The sequence below is a fragment of the Oxyura jamaicensis genome, chromosome 21 (assembly GCF_011077185.1).
Source record: "Oxyura jamaicensis isolate SHBP4307 breed ruddy duck chromosome 21, BPBGC_Ojam_1.0, whole genome shotgun sequence".
NCBI classification, from domain to species: domain Eukaryota; kingdom Metazoa; phylum Chordata; class Aves; order Anseriformes; family Anatidae; genus Oxyura; species Oxyura jamaicensis.
In genome coordinates, this window is record NC_048913.1 from 4,898,327 (window position 1) to 4,916,498 (window position 18,172).

Consider the following 18,172-nt stretch of genomic DNA (forward strand, 5'->3'; position numbering starts at 1 on the left):
TGGTTCAGGGCAGCAGAGACCCCAAGAGCAGGGCTAAGAAATGGCAGCCATGCAGGTCCTTCATGTGCTAGGGTGTGCTTCAAGACAGAAATCATGTATTCATTCGCGTGTGTGTGTGCAAAGGTGAAACTCAAAAATTCCCAGCTGCCTGTAGGCTTTTTGTTTGGAGGGGGTGTGAGCGGCTCAGTGACTTTCGGAGGAGTCTTTAAAGTTCACGTTCCCATTGAAGATGATGTGAGAGTTTATTGTCAAGTTTTAAAGCTTCAGTTCTCTGGAATGCCAGTGAGAGGGGAAGGGAGAGATTTGCTTGGCTCCTCTCCTCCCTTTTCCCCAAGAGCTTCCCCTGTGGAAGGGCTTCCCATGGTCCTTCAAGCAGGCACCTGTGGCTCTGAGAGCACGGGGTTGTGCCCGGGTGCAAGAGCCCAGAAGTGCAAATCTCAGCTGGGACACGAGCAGCTGATGCAGTCTGTGTGCACCACGTGGTGGGATTGTTGGTGCAGAACCTTACTGCATGGAAAGAGTTTGTTTTACATTGCTATGCCCAATGAAAGTATTTTTTTCTGGAAAGATTAAGACATTTATTATCTATTAGCTACTTGTTACCTATTAATGGCTGTTTTCTGTCTTAGCTCCCATACCTGAGCAACATGGGCTGTACCAAAAGTTGGCTCAATTCTTTTTTTCCTCTCCATTGTGTGATTTTTTTTTTTTTTTTTTTCTCTCCGTTTTGTGTCTGTGTTTTTTCAAAGTCCGTTTCTGGCCTCTTGGCCTGTCACAGGGATGAGGCTGTGTTAGAATAACTCTTGCTGGTCTTCTAAGAGAGCTGGGAGCCTCCAGTCCTGCCTCCGATCAGAGGCAGGTCCCATTTGCTCATCAGTGAGTTTCTCCAAAGCTGCAGCAGCAGGTGTGCAGATCCCCTTTCCTGAAGCCAGGTTCCCATGGGCTCCCCGGGCAGCCTACTGCCCAGGGATTCCACCAGTGCCCTTCTCTGCTAAAATCCTCCTCCCTTCTAAAATTTCATTCCCTAGAGGCATGAAGGTGGGCTCATCTAACCGCCCTATTTCCCGAGCAGGTCTCCAAGCCTTTCTTAATGTCAGTCTGCTGCAAGAAGCCAGCGCTGAGCCTCGGTCCTTCCAGCTGTAAGTTATGCCCAGTATGTGCTGTGCGTCCTAAAGCTGCCTTTCCTCTGTACCAGCAAGCATCAGGATTCCGAATTTCCTTCTGCCGGGTGTAGGAGGCATTGTGCTACCAGAGTAAATATCCTCCCGGCCAGGCATGCTTTCCTGCATTCCCTGCTCAGCTGAGCAAGCTGTGCGGGGTTTCCCTGGGCACCAGCCCTGCACACCTGCTGCTGGCTGCCCTCTTGCTAGACTAGCTGTAAGAAGTAGTTGGACAAATTGCGACCATCGTCTTACTGAGGCACCAGGATGGCCGTTACCCTTATTCTAGGCCAACGCGGATATTCTGTTGTCTTTATGTCTGTCCATATTGGTCCGTATGGCTCCAGCAAGGACAGGTCTCTGTGCCTAGGCTGGACTTAGGCACTTTTGGTTAATGGCATCTAAAAACCAGGGTGATGGGAAGCAGCAGCAGAACCATCTGGTCTCCTATTCTGTGTCCCAGCATACTTTGCATGCTGTTTCTTTGAAGCAATTGAACTTCTGCTGCCTGTATTGGTTTAAAGTCTATGAATCATCTGGAAAGGAGAACGCAGGGCTCCTCTGCTTGAGCTGTACCTTTGGGCTGGTGCCAGGGGATATTCCCTCCGTGGGTGCCTGTGCTGGTGGTGGGTGCTGCGCAAGGCCTGAAAAGCAATACTGAGTGCCATGTGTAAATCAGGCAGTGCAGTTTTGTGGATGTGTGTGTAACTGTAGGGTCCTGCACTCCCAAACCACTGTTAGAGGGACAGGCTTGATGTAATCAATGCATAACAGCAGCAGCAACTGCCCAGTTTTTGTCCAGACTTCAAAACAAGCAGCCTCGCCAGGTGCCTGCTGCCACTTTGCCTTCCCTGCCCGAGGCTCCCCCAGTGCAGGGGCTAGATGCAGAGCTGCAGCTGCAGAGCTGCACTGTCACAGTTACGAGGGCTTGGAACAAACGCGGTAGCGAGGCTTTGATTTGTTCAACTCGCTGCTTCTCCCACGACTTAGTCATTCCTTTATGGAGTGCAGTGAGAGCTCCACAGAGAGCAGGCAAGTTCCAGCAGGAGCTTTCAAACCGTGAGTCGTGTCGTGCCCCCCCGGAAAGGCAGTGATGTAAATATCCCGTGTGCTGTGGGCAGAGCTCCAGTGAGAACAAACCTCTGTGCTCCAAGGTCGGATTAGGAGCGTGTTCAGATAATGACATCTGAAAACAGGATGGCTGGGAGCTGCAGCAGAGCGACCAGGGGGCTTTGAAAGAGAGAGGAGTCTAATCCTCCCTGCTAATAGGGAGGCAGCTGCTGCCAGTGCGTCAGGCTTGGCAAGCTCTGCTTGCTTCTCCTGGGCTCTCTGACCGGTGGCGGGGAGGACGGAGACGCAGGCACCCAGCTGCTGTAATGGTGGGGGACAAACGAAGCAAGAGGGGGTTTCTTGGCTTTCTTTGGGTAAAACAAGACCTTTGTCATTGCTCCTTCCCCCCCCACCTCCATAGCACAGGGCAGGGCAGGCAGCAGAGCAGTGTTCCTCCCCAGCCCAGCTTCTCGGTGCAGGTCTGGCCCTGCAGAGGCTGCCATCGAGGCCGAGGGGCTGGCTGCAGGCACCCAAACGCCCGCCCGTGGTGCAGAACTTCCCTGGAGCTCAATCCTGGCATCTGTTGCCTGTCCCTGTCTGCCTCGCTCAGAGCAGGGCCGCTGGTGTGGCCCTGCCCAGGCCTGGCACGAGTCAGGTAGGAGAACAGTGGGGACGAGCTGCATCGAGTGTCCAGGCTTTTATCTAATCTATTGTTCTTTGCAGCCCGCGCTCACAGCTGCTGGATCGGCTGCACCACGGCAGCGCCGTGTTGCACTGTGGATGTGAGGACACCCTCTTGCCTGGAAAAGACTTTCACATCTCCAGTGGCAGTTGCTTTACTCTGCAAGCGTGGCGCGTACAAGTGCCAGCAGCAGGAGGAAGCTATGGAGTGGCCAGGTAGGAATGCTTTCTTTCAGATCCTCGATGTATGGCATAGAGATTTATGTATTATTGTTAAGTTCTATCAAAATTCATGGCTTCAGCATTGCATTTTAGTGTTTATTAGTGGAGTTACCAGTCCCACCCCTTCCATGCAGACAGGATGTTTCATTCATGCTCCGTTTCTATTTTGTTAGGGTGACAGTCGAACGTGTATTGACTTGGTGAGCTTTGAATGTCACTGTAACATTTCAAGTGGGTTACAGCGGGCACAGTGCCACTGTGGATCCCAGTTCACCACCGTGAGTTTGCAGGCCAACGTGGGAAGAGAAAAGTCAAAATGCAAGCGGCTGCATCTCTAATTCAGGCCCCCAGTTTAGCAAATCACAGAGGTGTTAGCATCGCCTCCATCAGGGGCCCTGATGAATACTTCAAATAAAACTGCAGGGCTGCTTAAAAAGTTTGAAGCCAGAGTCTGTAAAAAGGGAAGCCTGTTCTTTTTGCACTTATCACCATAGTGCTGGTGCTAAAACAGCGGCTGTTAAAATGGGTGCAGGGACATTACTGGGACCGTGGCGCCTTAAAAGACCTGAACTGCTCCAAGACTTGTTAGCTGTCCAAAAAATAAAACACCTCCTCAATCAAGAAGACAACTCGATCACTTGAAACTTTGTTGTTTTTTTTTTTTCCAGTTTTTATTGAGTGAAAATGTCAAACCTTGCATCAGTCATGCAAAAAAAAATCAAATAAATAAAACACATATATTAAATTTCTAATAGCACTAAATTCAAGTGGAAAAATATTCAGTTCTTAATAACGCAGGTGCTGAAGAGACCAGATTCAAGTAAATCAGAGCACACCATCCTGTTTAGGGTGTTTTTTTTCACTTTCTGCATTTTTGTCTCAAAACCTATATATATATCTATATATCTATATATATGTATATACATATAGATATATACACACACACATATATATGTGCATACATATTATTTTTATATTTATATATATACACATACATATTTATAAAACATTAAAAAGAGCATTGGTGGTTCAAGCATTTATTTCCCCCCTCCCCCACGGAAAGAAAAAAATAAAACAACAACAAAACAAAAAAATTACACATTTAAAATTCAAAATGAGCTAGCAATGGCTTATAGTCCTAGTGTGCAATATGGATATTACAAAAGGCTAGAATTCTCCCTCTTTGTCTTTTTTTTTCTTTTTTTTTCTTTTTTTAAAGTTTTTTTTTTTTGCTACATTGGAAAAAAATTTTTTACTTTTTTTTTTCTTTACAAAATTCCTTCCACGCAGACTTTAATCCAGTTGAGTTTGTGGCTAGAATGAACAATCTAGTCAATAGTTTTTATTTTATTTCATTTTTTGCTCTTCAGCAGTGAATGGTAGCAGAATCAGGAGGGTCCATCTCAAGGTTTATTTTGTTTGTTTTTCATTTTGTTTTGGACAGAACAGTTCCGTTTCCTCTCTCCTCTTTCCCCCTCCTCATACAGTTCGTTGAATCTCTCTCTCTTTCTCTGGTCATTCTTTTAAGCACTTATTTCAATAGCATTGTTTTAACAGTCCTGTTGATATGATAGCTCGAAGTGAAAACCACCTTGCTGTCACAGGGATCTTTGTGCTGTTGGGGCCTTTGTTCAGAAAAGCACTTAAGCATGGGCTTAAATCTGTGCCGGTTCGGAAAGCGTGTGCTTAAGAGTTTTGCTGAATTAAAGCCTTAACATGGCAGAATAAAAAGACGGGTTTAACTTTCTTGACTTTTTTGTTGTTGTTGCAAATACAGGCGTAGTAAGAGCTTTACAGAAACAAGGCTTGGAGAAGGTAGGACAAGAAGTGCACCGGGGGTGGGACGAGCCCGCTGCCGGCTCTGCGAGGGCAGCGTGGCCACGGCCCTGCCAGGGAACCCGGCCCTCGGGGGTCGGCCCCGCATGGGTGCCGAGTTCAGCAGTAGCCTGCTGGGAGAGAAATCTCATACCCTGTGCCAGCTCCTGGAGAGGAGGTGGTAAAGGACTGGGAGAAAGGCTGAGACGTCGGGGAGAAGTAGGGTGCCTTGGGGGAGAAAATGGTGTGCATAGATAAACACAGGCCCCTCTGGCACGTGCGGAACGGCCCCGTGTCAGCACGGATCCCGGCCCGGTGGCGCTGACCACGCCTGCCTAAAGCTGCCTCTGGGACGATGCACGTCGTCCGGCTCCAGCTCCCAGGGGGATCCTCTACCCCTCTCCTCCGCACACTGCTGCTTCCTCCCACCGCCCCGCAGTGACGCGCTGCGTGGCCACTGGTGAGATGGGCCTGGGAAGAGGTACAGGCGCCGTGCCTGGGTGCGGGTTCCCAGCCGGTGGCAGCAGGGACGCAGCCCCTCTGTCCTGAGTGGTACCGAGTGGCCAAAGTGAGCCCCGGCCTTGGCACTGCCACCGGGCTGCCCCGCGTGCCCTGCTGGCAGTGGGCTCGGTCCTGCCCCCCCCCCGAGTCAGTGACACCCATCGGGGTGGTTTCAGTGGTACCGAGTGAAAACAGCTACTCGGCAAGACGGGGCGTGTTACGTCCGAGGGTTCCTCCTGGAGCCCATCACCTTAGAATCTGGGTAGCTGAATATGGGAATCATGTACAAGTACAGAACCTGCAGCAAATGCCGGCAGAGTTAGGATTTTTTGCCCCATCCCAGTTCTATAAATTCCAGGCCCTCGTTCCCTCACTCGGCCCCAGGAACGAGAGCTTCATTATATTCAAGAATTGGGTTGTGCTAGGAAACACACAACTGAGGGCAGGGGATATACCAAACAAAACAAAAACAAACAAACAAAAATGAAACCCTATAAAAATAAAAGCCACACAAATAACTGATAGAGGAAAAGAACTCCAAAGTATTAAATTAACTACAAACTAGTAATAACAATATTTCATTTGTTTTGTTTTCATTTGTTTCATCTCTACAAAATTCAAGTTAAAATTCGGAATCGTGCAGCTCCGGTCAGTGCTAGGAGTGTGAAGTCAGCCTCAAAACATAGACTTAAGGCCCCCCTCCCCTGCCACCCCCTACAAACAAACACTAAATTGAAAAATAATAATAATAATAAAAGAGAAAAAAAATTGCACACAATTAACCGTATCTAAGGGCTGTCCAGAAGGCAGGTGACCCCCCCTCGTCCCCCTGGCATGGGTTGTCTCTCTTTTGTTCTATAGATAGGAATAACCTTTACAGGGAAAATACTGTACAACTTCAATTTTTTTTGCCTTTCTTTCTGAAACATAATCTGAGCATTCTGTCCCCACACTTACAGAGCTGATCTGCTTGTTTATAAATCAGACCTGATCTGCACCAGTTCCTTAGGGAAATAATAATAATAATAAAAAAAAGGCAACCTCAACTCCTCGAGGCCTTTTTCTGTTCAGGGTGGAAACAAATTACGGGGATCCCTTGGAGCTGAAGTGCTTATGGAGGGGGGGCTGCATGTCGTTGGAAAAAAATAACTAGATTTAAACAAACAAAAAAAAGGGGACAAACTTCAGACACAAGGAACCTTTTGCTAGGCTGGTATACTTACAAACTGGCACTGAAATAGCTATTATCAGAACTAAGTCATACCGCTAGTCCTTCTGGAGCCCGTGTTTATGTAGACAAGCCCTCTTTCTCAGACTCAGGTGAGGATTTGGGGTCAAACAGCTACTGTCTCACCTGTCAGAGTCCTGGGCAGCCTCCTGTAGTGTGTGTTCCCAGACTGGGCTAGGAAAAGAGAGCAGGGAAGTGCCGGTAACCAGGGGAAAGCCCAAGCTTCTGGAGGTGGCAGGTCCCAACACAGTAAATCCATTTGCTCGTGCAGTGCCCAAGCTATTAGCCCTACTTGGCAAAATTTATCAGCATGGACCCAGAAATGCATTAATTTTTTTGCTGGACTACATCCTGGCCTCAGCTGGCATCTCCCCCATCCCTCTGGGCCACGTAGGTTGCAGCAGCCTCATGTTTAGTGGCTGCAAACCCCATGCCTGGGCCAATAGCCCTGCAGGTGCTGCAGAACAGCCCCCACTTAGTGCTGAGCAAAGGAGACCCCAGGCGGAGCAGAACGTCCCGCAGAGGGACCCTGACCGCCTGCCTGCCTTCTCCTCCCTCCGCAGTGGTGCCTTCACCTTCTCCCAGAAGTCACCAGAGCTACATTTCAGTCCATGCAGAAAGCCAGACTTGTCCGTCCCCGATGAAAGGCCGGGGAGGAGGGCTTGGGGGTGGGGACATACCTGTCATCGTGCGACTGCGCGGGTCAGCGAGCAAGTAGTATTTGCAAGGCTGCTTTAACGGCTGGGACGCTCTTCTGCGAGAACGGTGCTCCTCGTGCCGCACCGTGGCACAGCGTGCCAGCTCACAACCTCCTGACTCTACCGAGTCCTCCTGAGATGGGGATACTGAAGCACCACAAAAACGCCTCGCCCTCCGCAGAGGGGAGACACCTGGGGGTTGGGATGAGATGGAACTGGATGGGAGATTAACCCCAGTCCTCCAGTGTGACAAACCCTTCATCTGCCCGCTGCGCCCTTCCCGAGTTACTTCAGCTAAATCCCTACAGGCGGAACAGCAGGGATGGGGAGAGGTGCCCTACAGCTGCAGACAGAGAAAGTTTTACAATATAAATAGCATTCAAAATTATTATCATTAATAGTAAAAAGGATCTGGAAGAACAGAGGAGTGTCCCATTCCCACCCCTGCTCATTCATTAATGCGTCCTCATTTATGTGACAATAAATACCCACTCCCACCCTTGCTGTCTGATGCCATCCATTTAATGCTGGAGAAAGGAGAGAGAGAGAGGGAGAAAGGGGGGGGAGAGAGAGCGCACCCCTCACCCCCTCCTTCCCACTGGCAAAAGCTGAGCTAGTCGTCTTTGTGACACCAATTCCTTGCATGTTATATATGTGTGTGTGTGTGTACATTATATATATAGAAGAGACACACACACAAATATATATTTCTAAAATTCATTACCTGTTGTTCCCACCCACCCCCCTCCAAGAAGTGGAGATTATTATTAATATCGTACAACTGAAAACATGGAAAAATAAAACCCAGAAAGAAAAATGGGGGGGATAGAACCCCACCTATAACAAAGGGTCCCCAGATGGGCGCAGGCCCAACGCACCATTCGGGGGCAAGGAGAAGCAGCTGGTACCCTCGAGGTCCGTGTCTGTATAAAAGGGTATTTTTTTGCTGCGTCCTGCCCCCGTGTTCTGTGATCTGCAGAACGAAGTGATGCAGCACCAGTCCCGCTGCGAACCTGTCTCTTATGGGGCCTGTGGATTATGGGTTTCCTTCCTTCCTCTCTCTCGTGCGTGTGCCACGGAGTTTGTTTTTCATTTGCCATCCCAATCTTTGTTCTTGCCTCATATGGGGTTCTCTTAGTAATTCTGTGTAAGAGCAAAACCAAACCACTGCTGCTGTTGTCTCTAAGATTAAGGAGAAGCTGCTGGAGCAACGGTAGAGGCTGGGGCAGCAGCTGGAGCCGGAGCAGGAGTTGAGGCTGGAGTAGGGGCTGGGGCTGGCTCGCCCTGTGGCCTGGAAGCATCGCCGTGCTCTGTGGAAGAAGCAGCCTCCTCTGGTTCCCCGTCATCTTTAGTGGCCAGGCCCTCAGGGTCGGGCAGCGATTCTTCAGAATCTGTGTTCAGATCTTCCTCTTCATCATCCTCCTCATCGTCGTCATCGTCATCCTCCTCTTCATCATCCTCCTCTTCTTCGTTCATCTCCTCCTCGTCATCCTCTTCGTCCTCTTGGGAAGAGTCATCCTCGTCCTCCACATCGCCGGAGCCAGACGCCGCTGCCCCCCTCTCCTGAGGGGCGGTCCCGGCTCTGCTCGGTGACGGACCCTCAGTGGCTTCCGACTGCTTCTTGCTGAGGTCCAGGGAATCATTGAGGCCCACGCCTGCCGCGTTCTGCAGGAAGAAGAGGGAGCTGTTGTTGTCAGTGCTGAGGTTGAGGGAACTGTCCAGGTTGATGGAAGAGTTCTGGATGTCATACTCGAGAGTGGAGTGGGCAAGGCCCTCGGGGCCGGGCGAGATGGCAGGCAGCTCCCCTCGCTCCTGCTTCTCGTGTTTGCGCTTGTGCGAGTCCATCTGGGACATGCCCACCACCGTGTGTTTGCAGCCAGGGTAGGTGCAGTGGAAGTGGGAGCACTTGAGTTTGTACTTGCAGTCAGGCACCTCGCAGTCCACGCTTGAGCTGAACTGGCAGAAGCCAGCAGCGCTGATGACGTCCTGCTTGCCGTGGTGCTTGCGGTGGGCTGTCACCTTGGTGCTGTCAGTGCAGCGGAAGCCACAGCGCAGACAGTGGAAGTGTGTGCTATTGCCAGAGAACTGACAGTCTGGGAAGTTGCAACTCAGTGAAGACTTGAAGCGCTTGAAGTCATCCAATACCAGGTTGTCGACGCGATCGTGGTGCTGGGCGTGCTTGTACATGTGGGTACGGCCACAGAACTTGTAGCCACAGTTCTCCCGCGTGCAGTGGTAGTGGGTAACCTTGAGAGAGAATTGGCAGCTCGAGTCCTTGCAGTCCTCGTAGAGGTCGTAGCGCCGGAATCCCTCCAGCATCATCCCTTCATCCAGCATTTTGCGTGAAGACGCAGTCTTGCGGCGCTTGCCAAACGGGGACATGTCCTCAATAATCCAAAAACGCTTTTTGGCCCCCGAGGCAGTTGGCATAGTGATGGTATTCCCTGAGGAGAAAAAGCGAAGAGTGGCGTTGCTGACAGGCAGGGCTCTCCTCATCCCCTAACCGTCCCGGCAAGCTCTGTACCTCCCAAGGCACAGCTGCAACTGCTCCCACCCAGCAGCTCAGCTCATCTCGCAGGCTCTGAGCTCAGCTCTGGGCCCACGGGTGGCTGCTGCCCGCTGCCCATTGCTCCCCTCAATTTCCAGCACAGCCCACCTTGCCTCTAACTGCCCTTCTCGTATAGCTTGGTATTGTCCAAGTACTAGCTGCTCCTTCTCTGTTTTGCAGCTCCCCCAGTTTCTCCTGCTTCTTAGCTGTCTCTAGTGCTGTTCTCCTCTTAAATCAGACTTTAAACAGGAGAGCTTACATTGTTCCAGACCAAGGACCGAGGTGTTTTACTGGAGTTCACTGGGGTTCAAGTGGTGAATGAGTGTAACTGTTCTAAAAACTGGCACGTGTGTAATGTTTTCCCCTACCCAGGCTCTTCGTGAGCAGGACACCGTAATACACTGCAACTGCCAAGGACAGCAGGAAGTGAAGGAAGATCCCATGCGTGATTGAAAGTGCAAGGGGGGGGGATTTATAGAAATAGGATGGACTTTGGCCAGGAGTCTGCAACATCCCTCACTGTAATGAGCCTACATATTACGATGAGTGCACTTAGAAAGACAGATGGACAGATGTTCAATGGGGCTAATTCTCATCATCACTAGCCAGTGGACTCTGAGAGAAAATACCAGTTCCACAGCTTTCCCTTGGGTCTCAAAAATCACATGATGCCCCTAGTAAATAAAGAGCCCTCATCTATCTTCCAGTTTCATTCACAGGGCCAGCATAACTGGCTACTGCTCACGTCCCCTAGGATCAAGCTGACATCAAGGACTCGACCTCATTATATCTGTTAACTTTTTTTTTCTCCTCTCCCTGCTATTTCCAGAATCAAACCACAATCTCCAGTATCAACATGCAGCGCAGACAAGGTTGGAGGCAAGAAGAATTTCTTACCAGGTGCAAAATTGTGAGCGTAATTGGAAATTATATCTTGCAACTGAAACATACTTTCTTTTTTTTTTTTTTTTTTTTTTCCCCTCCATCTTCATGCTTAAACTGCCAACCTCTTAAAATGAGGCATGATTTGTGACATGCAGTGCCTGGGGCCTGAGAGGCCAGAGCAGCCTGCATCCTCGTCTAGGAGACTGAAGAAACAGTCATTTGTTTGACTGTTGTAGAATTATTTTTTTCTGGCTGATAAGCAGGTATTAGAAGTGACGGATACTATTTTTGCCATATCTGGCCCTTCGGTTGACAACCCTTTAAACGAAGGTGGCGATTATCCAAGGAAGCCTCCGAAAGTTAAACGGACACCACTGATAGATGTCAGTCTATGGACAGGGTAGCAGCAAGCTAATCTCCTCGTGCAGTGGGTTGCTCACGTGCCTGGGCTGTACAGATTGCGGGGTGAGCAAAGAGCAAAAGATTTTCCACCCCCATTCGTTACCCAGCACTTGTGCTCAGGCTGTGAGTAGGGTTGCCAGCTTGGGGCATCCGTGGTGAGGCCATCTTAGAGACTTTTAAGCTGGTGGGAACTGCTTGTTAAGGCTAATTCAGGCAGCCTACCGATGGAAGAGTAACTTGCTGTCACTATCGGTTTTATATTAGCAAACGTAGCTGTAGAATCTGTGACCACTGTCTGCTCCCCCTTGCAAACGTATTGTAAAATACACTTCTCTGCTTCCCGGCAGATCACTGCCTGCACAAATCACTGCTATCCAGATCAACTCCTTACTCCTTTGTTTAAAAAAATTGCAGCCAAACCACCAAGTCTTTCATCATTAGTATGGGTGGTAATCTTGTCTGCCTTCAGAGAGCAATACAAGATACGACATTTTAGAAAAAAGACAGACTATCTGCAAAATAAGCAGAATTTAGATCTGACCCGTTTTAAACTTGGTGTCTCTGCCCGGCTCTTCCAACAGTTCAAACAGATGTATTTGTAACTTTAGTTAAACCAATTTTGTTTTCTCATACAGGCAAAGTTTCAGAGCAAGTGAACAAGAAAGAAGATAACCTCCTCCGCTCATTAGCCACTAGACAGTGTTCAGTCCCTAACGCCCAGCTGAGGATCACAAGCCTCTACAGATTTAATCCCAAGCAAACCTCAATGGTAAGCGCATGCCGTAAGCTTGTCTTTAAAATGAATATTAATGTAAACATTCAGGAAACTATATAAAGATCTACGGGTAAAAAAAAAAGAAACATAAATAGGTAATTAGAAGGAAGCACAGCACAAAGGTAAGATGTTTCAGGTCACATGCAAATCAGTTAAAAAAAAGGCAAAAAAATGGTTTCTTGTGTATTTTGTTCATTGGAACACACTGCTCTGGACAGGGCAAGGATGCTTCTCCTGCCAAGTCGTGTGACAAAAACCTCTGAACTTCCAAGCAGAGCTGGTCTTCCAGCCATACTCCCAACCATTCGCCTTGGATTTGCACATTACTGCACATGCACACACTAAAGCCAGCAGGAAGAATGACTGGGACATTTATAGGCTGCCAGAATCCTCTTTAGTGTGAACTTTAAGCACAAATATGCTCTTAATTAACTAGAAAAGAGCTGGGAGTTGGGAAAAGAAGCCAAAGCTGAGACACACCCTAAAAACCATTCCCAGCTGGAATGAGAATCCCCAGCCTGAGACATCTCTGATCTTAGTCACACATGGGAAACATGGCAGCTTGAAACTAAAGCTCTCGGTGTATTTTCTGCAGCTGTAAGAGCAGATGCAAATAACAGAGTGTGAGAAACAGCCTGAGATGTCTGATGATGTCATGGTAGTGACACTGACTGTACTTCCCTCTGTTACTTGCACTGGGGAAAGCAGCTCTGAATTTTATGGCTTTATATACGAATAGGAAGCAGTGAAGCTTAAAGGAGCTATAAAAATACTGGAAGCGGGTACCTTGTCCGACATTTACCTGCCGAGATGTGTGCAGCAGACTGATAGGCACTGAGCTGGGTGGCCTACAAGATCTAAGCTGGAAGTCCAAGCCCCATAAATGCTACATGAGCAGAAGTTTGCTTTGTGGCCACCCCGCTGTTATCAAGAGGCAAAAAGTGAATTTTAACTGTGGATTTTTTTTAGATTTATCTCACGGTTTGGACTTGGTGGAAATCGCTCTGCACTTTTCACAGTGATTTGCTGTGGTTTTAGCTGTGGTTACTGCATCAGCAGAGAACAGGAGTAGGCATGGAAGGGTCCTTAGATAAAGTTAAGTGAGGCACAGAGTGACACAGGCTTTTTTACTGACCCAAAAGTGCCGAGAAAAACGTGGGCAGGGTGAGTGGGGAAGGAGATGGGCAAAGGACACTAAGAGAGAAAGCAAAGAAGTGTTACCTGCTGCATCCTGAACTAAGGGAACGTCACTTTTTACTGGAGTTGGAGTGGCAATGATGGGCGAAAACCCAGTGGTGCTGGCGGCAGGCATGACAATGCCTCTGCTGGATCCAAGAGTGGCACTGAGCAGAGAGTATGAGAGACAAGATGGAGAAAAAAGATAGGGGAGGGTGGGAAGGGGAGACCTAAGCAGGGCTTGTGAGAAAGATGGAGGCAGAGGTGGTGGCTGAGGTGGTACATTGTGGGTAGCATCATCGGCAGCAGCAGTAGCAGTAGAAGGAACCAGGCAGCCTGGAGAATGTGGAGAGAAAAAAAAGCAGAAAAAAAAGAAAAACAAAAACAAACAAAAACAAAACAACAAAAAACACAAAAGAACCAAAATGAGAACCCAGGAGCGGAAGCAATATGATGAAAATGGAAAATACATTCACAAATGTATGAAACAGAATTGTAACAGAGAAGAAACGGAAGGTGAGGAACTGACAGCATCAGGAAGAGGAGGGTGTCTGTGCAGAAGGTAAGGTGCCTTTAGTGGCATGTAGGAAGAGCCACAGGCTTTCAAGCAGAAATTCCTGCTTGTTTGGTCCTTGTTCATTTATCTGGTGCCAGCTTGTACCAACTAACAGCCGTGAGGGTTGTCTTACACCTTGGGCAGGTGGACTTGCTTGCTACCTGGATAGCAGTGGGGGGGCATTTCCTAGGACGTGTGACTTGGGCTGGATGGTGTGCTGAGAAGGGAGAGTGAGCTAGAAGTGCTGTCCCACCAGAACTCTTTGGAGGAGCTTTGATGCCATGGGGCACCCGCTGTCGTGACCCAGCAGTGTTTGTGTGAAGGTAACGTGGTTAGAGGTGCTATCTGATAACCTTCATCTGTCTGGGGTGGGAAGGCAGGGTAGGAAAACGTATTTGAAATTAAAGCAAACTCAGAGAGGCAGCTTATCTAGAATGTATCACCTAATGCTGGGAAGGAGAGCTAAGAGATCCCTGAATCAACACTAGATGATAACAGAATTCATAAAAGAAACCACGCTACTGAAGAGATAATTGTGTAACACAGGGCAGTGGGAGATGGCTACCCATTATCCTTGCAAGCAGGAAACAATGGCAGAAACTTACTGCAAAAAAGAGGAGAATGATGGAGGTCTCCTCTGTGCAACACTTGACAAAGTGGCACAAGAGGCATGAGGCAGGGAGCTCAGTGAGCTGCTTTTATATGCTGCTTTCTGAAGATGCGGTAGTCTTTTTTTTCCTCCTGTATATAATATTTGCTATTGTACAGCCTCTCTGTACCTCAACAGTATCAGAAAAAAATGCCTGACTTCAGATGCTGCACAAAGAAATACAAAAAGATAATGGGAAATGCCAGGGACAGAAGAGCCCTGCAACTTTATTTTTTTTTTCCCTTTTAAATCAGTTATTCAAAGAGATCCACTCCAAGACAGAGGATAAAAACCTCCCTTCAGGGGAGAAGAAAGATATGCTGTTAGTTTATGGACCCTTGAAGTGCACATTCTGACGGATCTCTTCTCCAAAAAGATGGAGGGAGCTACGTTAGTAAGAGGAACTATCGTAAAGCTGGTGCAGTTTGTATTTTAAGGTGCAGTTGTCCTTTGGCCTCTCTTCATGAATTTATCTCCCACGAGAGCAGGCAACTGACGATCCATTTCACCCCCTTTCTTCCTTACCTGCTGATGTACTCTCATTGCCCACTGGAGTGCTGGAGCAGCTGCGGTCCATATTGGAAGATTCAGAGGAGATCCCCCCTGGGCTACAGCCAGTGTAATCCATGTACTCATCTGTTTCAGTGTCCATCATGCTCGGGGGTCCCTGAAAGGAAGCTGGGGTTCCTGATGAGGCTGGGCTGGGTGCCATGCTGCCAACCTGGGGGAGATTTTCATTTCTTGGAGTGTGGCCAATAACCTGCAGCAAGAAAACAGGACGGGGACTTTCACACCAAAAGCACGATGCCAAGACCAAAACCATCTGTCTGCATGTTTATTTCCCTCTGCCACTGCTCATGAGGGATAACTGGAACATGCTCGTGAGTGGAACCCATGGCACTGTGGCTAGGAGCATGAATCTTCCTTCACTGGGAGCTCAGAGCATTAAACTTGGCACATGTATTCTGGTATGTGAATTGTGATGTGCTCAGAGGCTGGGAGTGTTAATCTTGGCACCAATATCCTGGTGTGTGGATTCTGATGCATTCAAAAGCAGGAGGTGTTAATCTTGGCATTGCTACCTTACTGTGTAGGTCCTGCTGCATTTAGAGACTGGGAATACGACTACTGACATGCCTGCCCTAGTGCCTGCATGCTGAGACACGGCGACAGGGGATCGCAGACTGAAACCAGTGACCTGTGTGTCTGCTGCTGTACTCTGTTCACGTGCAGCTGCCGTGGCCTGGCATGGTGTGCTCTCCTCTGGATAGTTACATCTGGGTAGGTACCCAGAAGCAATGTATAACCAAGCACGCCATTAAATGACTACTGAGCACTCAGGAATGGGAACAAAGGAGTTAGGACATCTAAATGCAGACAGGCAGTGGCAGTACAGCAATCTGTTAGCTTTGCTACATGCCCCATTTTGTGGTTTCATCCTCTTTTTGCTATTTGCTGGACTGCTCCGTGGGCTAAGCACAACAGTAGATTAAGATGTGCACTGTATGCTCTTGGGGTTGCTTTGGCCACAATTACTGCTTTTCCACTGCTAACATGACGTGGGATTGCCAGTGAAGGAGGTGGAAGTCAACACTAGCATTTTCTGTTCAGCATGTACTAGGAGGTTTAGGGCTCTGTAGTGGAGGAAAATTTGCTTGTTAAATCTTGAGTTTGATTCTTGTACCTGAGCACTTAAGAACAAAAGCTGCCGTAACAGTAACACCAGTTCCTTGGCATGTGTGAACTCATTAAGTCCAACAGCAGTGGAGTGGAACGATTAACTTTTTGACAGTACTTGACAGCTAACAGGGACCTCTCATTCCCATGTTGTGGAATGGAAGAGGGTTCCCATCTTGCTTCTACAGATAGCACCTTTTGCTTTTCATATACCAGATGTCCTTAGGGTTAGATTAGTCACAGGTGTTTAAATAAAGGCAGCTCATTTCATCTCCTAAGTCAGTGGGAGTTAACGCAACCAAGGAGTAAGAAGAACAAACAGGAGGTTGCAGGACTGCTGCCATTCTGAACAGGAGGTCAGTGCTGCAGTTGAACCTCTTCAATTTATTCATGAAACAGAAAAACCTAATCTGGCAGTTGCTCCCAGTTGTGTTAGACAAAAGTGACTGCACTGCCCTGCTACTTCCTGAGAGAGGACAAGGAGAGCCCCAGTGTAACGCCAGATCAGCAAAGGAAGAGAAATTTTAAAACTGGTGTTTCTAGATGGAAGCAGCAAATAATTCTTTATGTGCAACAGGAAATGTTTGCTTTAACCAGCATGCTCAATTCTTCCACATCCTAAGCACTTTAATTTTAATAAGCCAATTGGTGTATACTGAGAGCGTGGGGAGGGAGTGCATGCAAGTTATAAATATGAATATTTTAGTGTTATCCTTCTCAAATGTTTTTCTCCACAACTCACGAGGAAAGGCTGTTTAGACTAAGTAATTCTTTGATGTCATCTCTCCTCATACAACAGAAGTCAAACCAGCTGAAGCTAGCTTAGGTGAACTCACACATCCCAGGTGCATCCCCCAGCGCAGACGTGTACCTTAGGAGTTTGCTATGAGCGTCTCGGCATTAATGCACTTCTGCAGCCAGCAACCAAAGGGACTACCACTACATACAGAGCTACAACATAAATAACCAGCCAGTCACCTGAGTAGGAACACGATCAAAATTCTTCCCCAGCATCCGTCTCATGTGCTTTCTGGCATGGGATGTCATTTGGTGCTTGAGCAGGAAGGAGAACTGGCAGCCCTCTCGAATACAGTGGAAGTGGCTGTTCACCTGGTTGTATTTGCAACCTGCAGACACGAAGCAAATGTATGTAGTACATGAAAGGAACCAAGATGGAGCAGGACTGTAGGGAAGATGGTCTGGAGACAGGACAGGGCTGCTGCTATGTGGATTTTTGGTAGTTTGGAGATTACCGATGATCATGGGTTCTTCAGGAACAGTTCTGAATAATTAAAAAACACTTTTTTTTTTTTTTTTTGCCTGCTGAGCAACTGCGAAAGAGGGTTACAGTGTACATAGTTTTAAAAATTGGGCCAGAACTGCAGACTGGCCCCATCCCTCCCGATGTAAAAATGGAGATGAAGAAAGTTGCCATTATGTCTAGTAGTGCCTAATGCTCCCCGGTCTGACCTAACGCCTTTTCCTTTTGAAAGGGAACACACCAAGACTTTTAACTGTGTCACAGATTTAGAATTGGAAATACATGCTCACAATTAGATTTGAAATGAGAAGGTCTTTTTTCCCTTTAACTGAGCTCTCAGAACAGAAGAGCAGTCCTTTAAAAGCTCCAGCTCTGGACAGTGTATGCTCTCTGGTCAGATAGGAAGAGCCAGCAAGTGTTTATTGCCCTTCCAAATGTGTAGTGCAGGAGGGGCAGCTACTAAACAACAATTTATATAGGTTCTGGTGTGCAGCACTTCTCACATTCTGTTCCTGGCAGACACTGCCATGCATGCTGGGAGTTTGCGTTCCTTGTTAAGGTGCTGCATTCAATAGCTGATGAATAATGGCTTGTTGCAGCTAAAGCAATATCAAGTCAGGTTGTGTCTGTTCTCCGTCATCCCCTGTACATCATCTTGTAGACATACAGGTACAGGGCTACAGACAGCTCCAGTTTTATTCATCTCTCTACACCCATCTGCCTTTACTTACATACATACATATTTGTCTCTCTCCCTCTCTCTCCACCTATGCTTACAGGCACAAAAACCCATCTATAGAAGTCTATCTGTTGATCCAGTGTGTGTTAATAAACTTACACAGCCCCTAAAGCATGCCGGTGCTTCTGCACCTGCTATATGCATACTTA

At 48.0% G+C, this 18,172-nt stretch overlaps 1 protein-coding gene across 5 annotated transcripts in view; it reads right to left on the minus strand.

Annotated features, from left to right (window-relative positions):
* Positions 1-3,766: 3,766 nt before the first annotated feature.
* The window catches only part of CASZ1 (castor zinc finger 1), a 212,984-nt gene continuing 198,578 nt past the window's right edge, over positions 3,767-18,172 (minus strand). For 4 of the 5 annotated variants that reach the window (XM_035344641.1, XM_035344640.1, XM_035344639.1 and 1 more), the window contains 4 exons: positions 17,002-17,150; positions 14,872-15,106; positions 13,187-13,477; positions 3,767-9,799 (listed from right to left, as the gene is read on the minus strand). In XM_035344641.1, coding sequence (XP_035200532.1) covers positions 8,544-9,799; positions 13,187-13,477; positions 14,872-15,106; positions 17,002-17,150 — 1,931 coding nt within the window. In that variant the 3' untranslated portion in view covers positions 3,767-8,543. The remainder of the gene's footprint in view (positions 9,800-13,186; positions 13,478-14,871; positions 15,107-17,001; positions 17,151-18,172) is intronic. The other variant, XM_035344643.1, reaches the window with a different exon arrangement.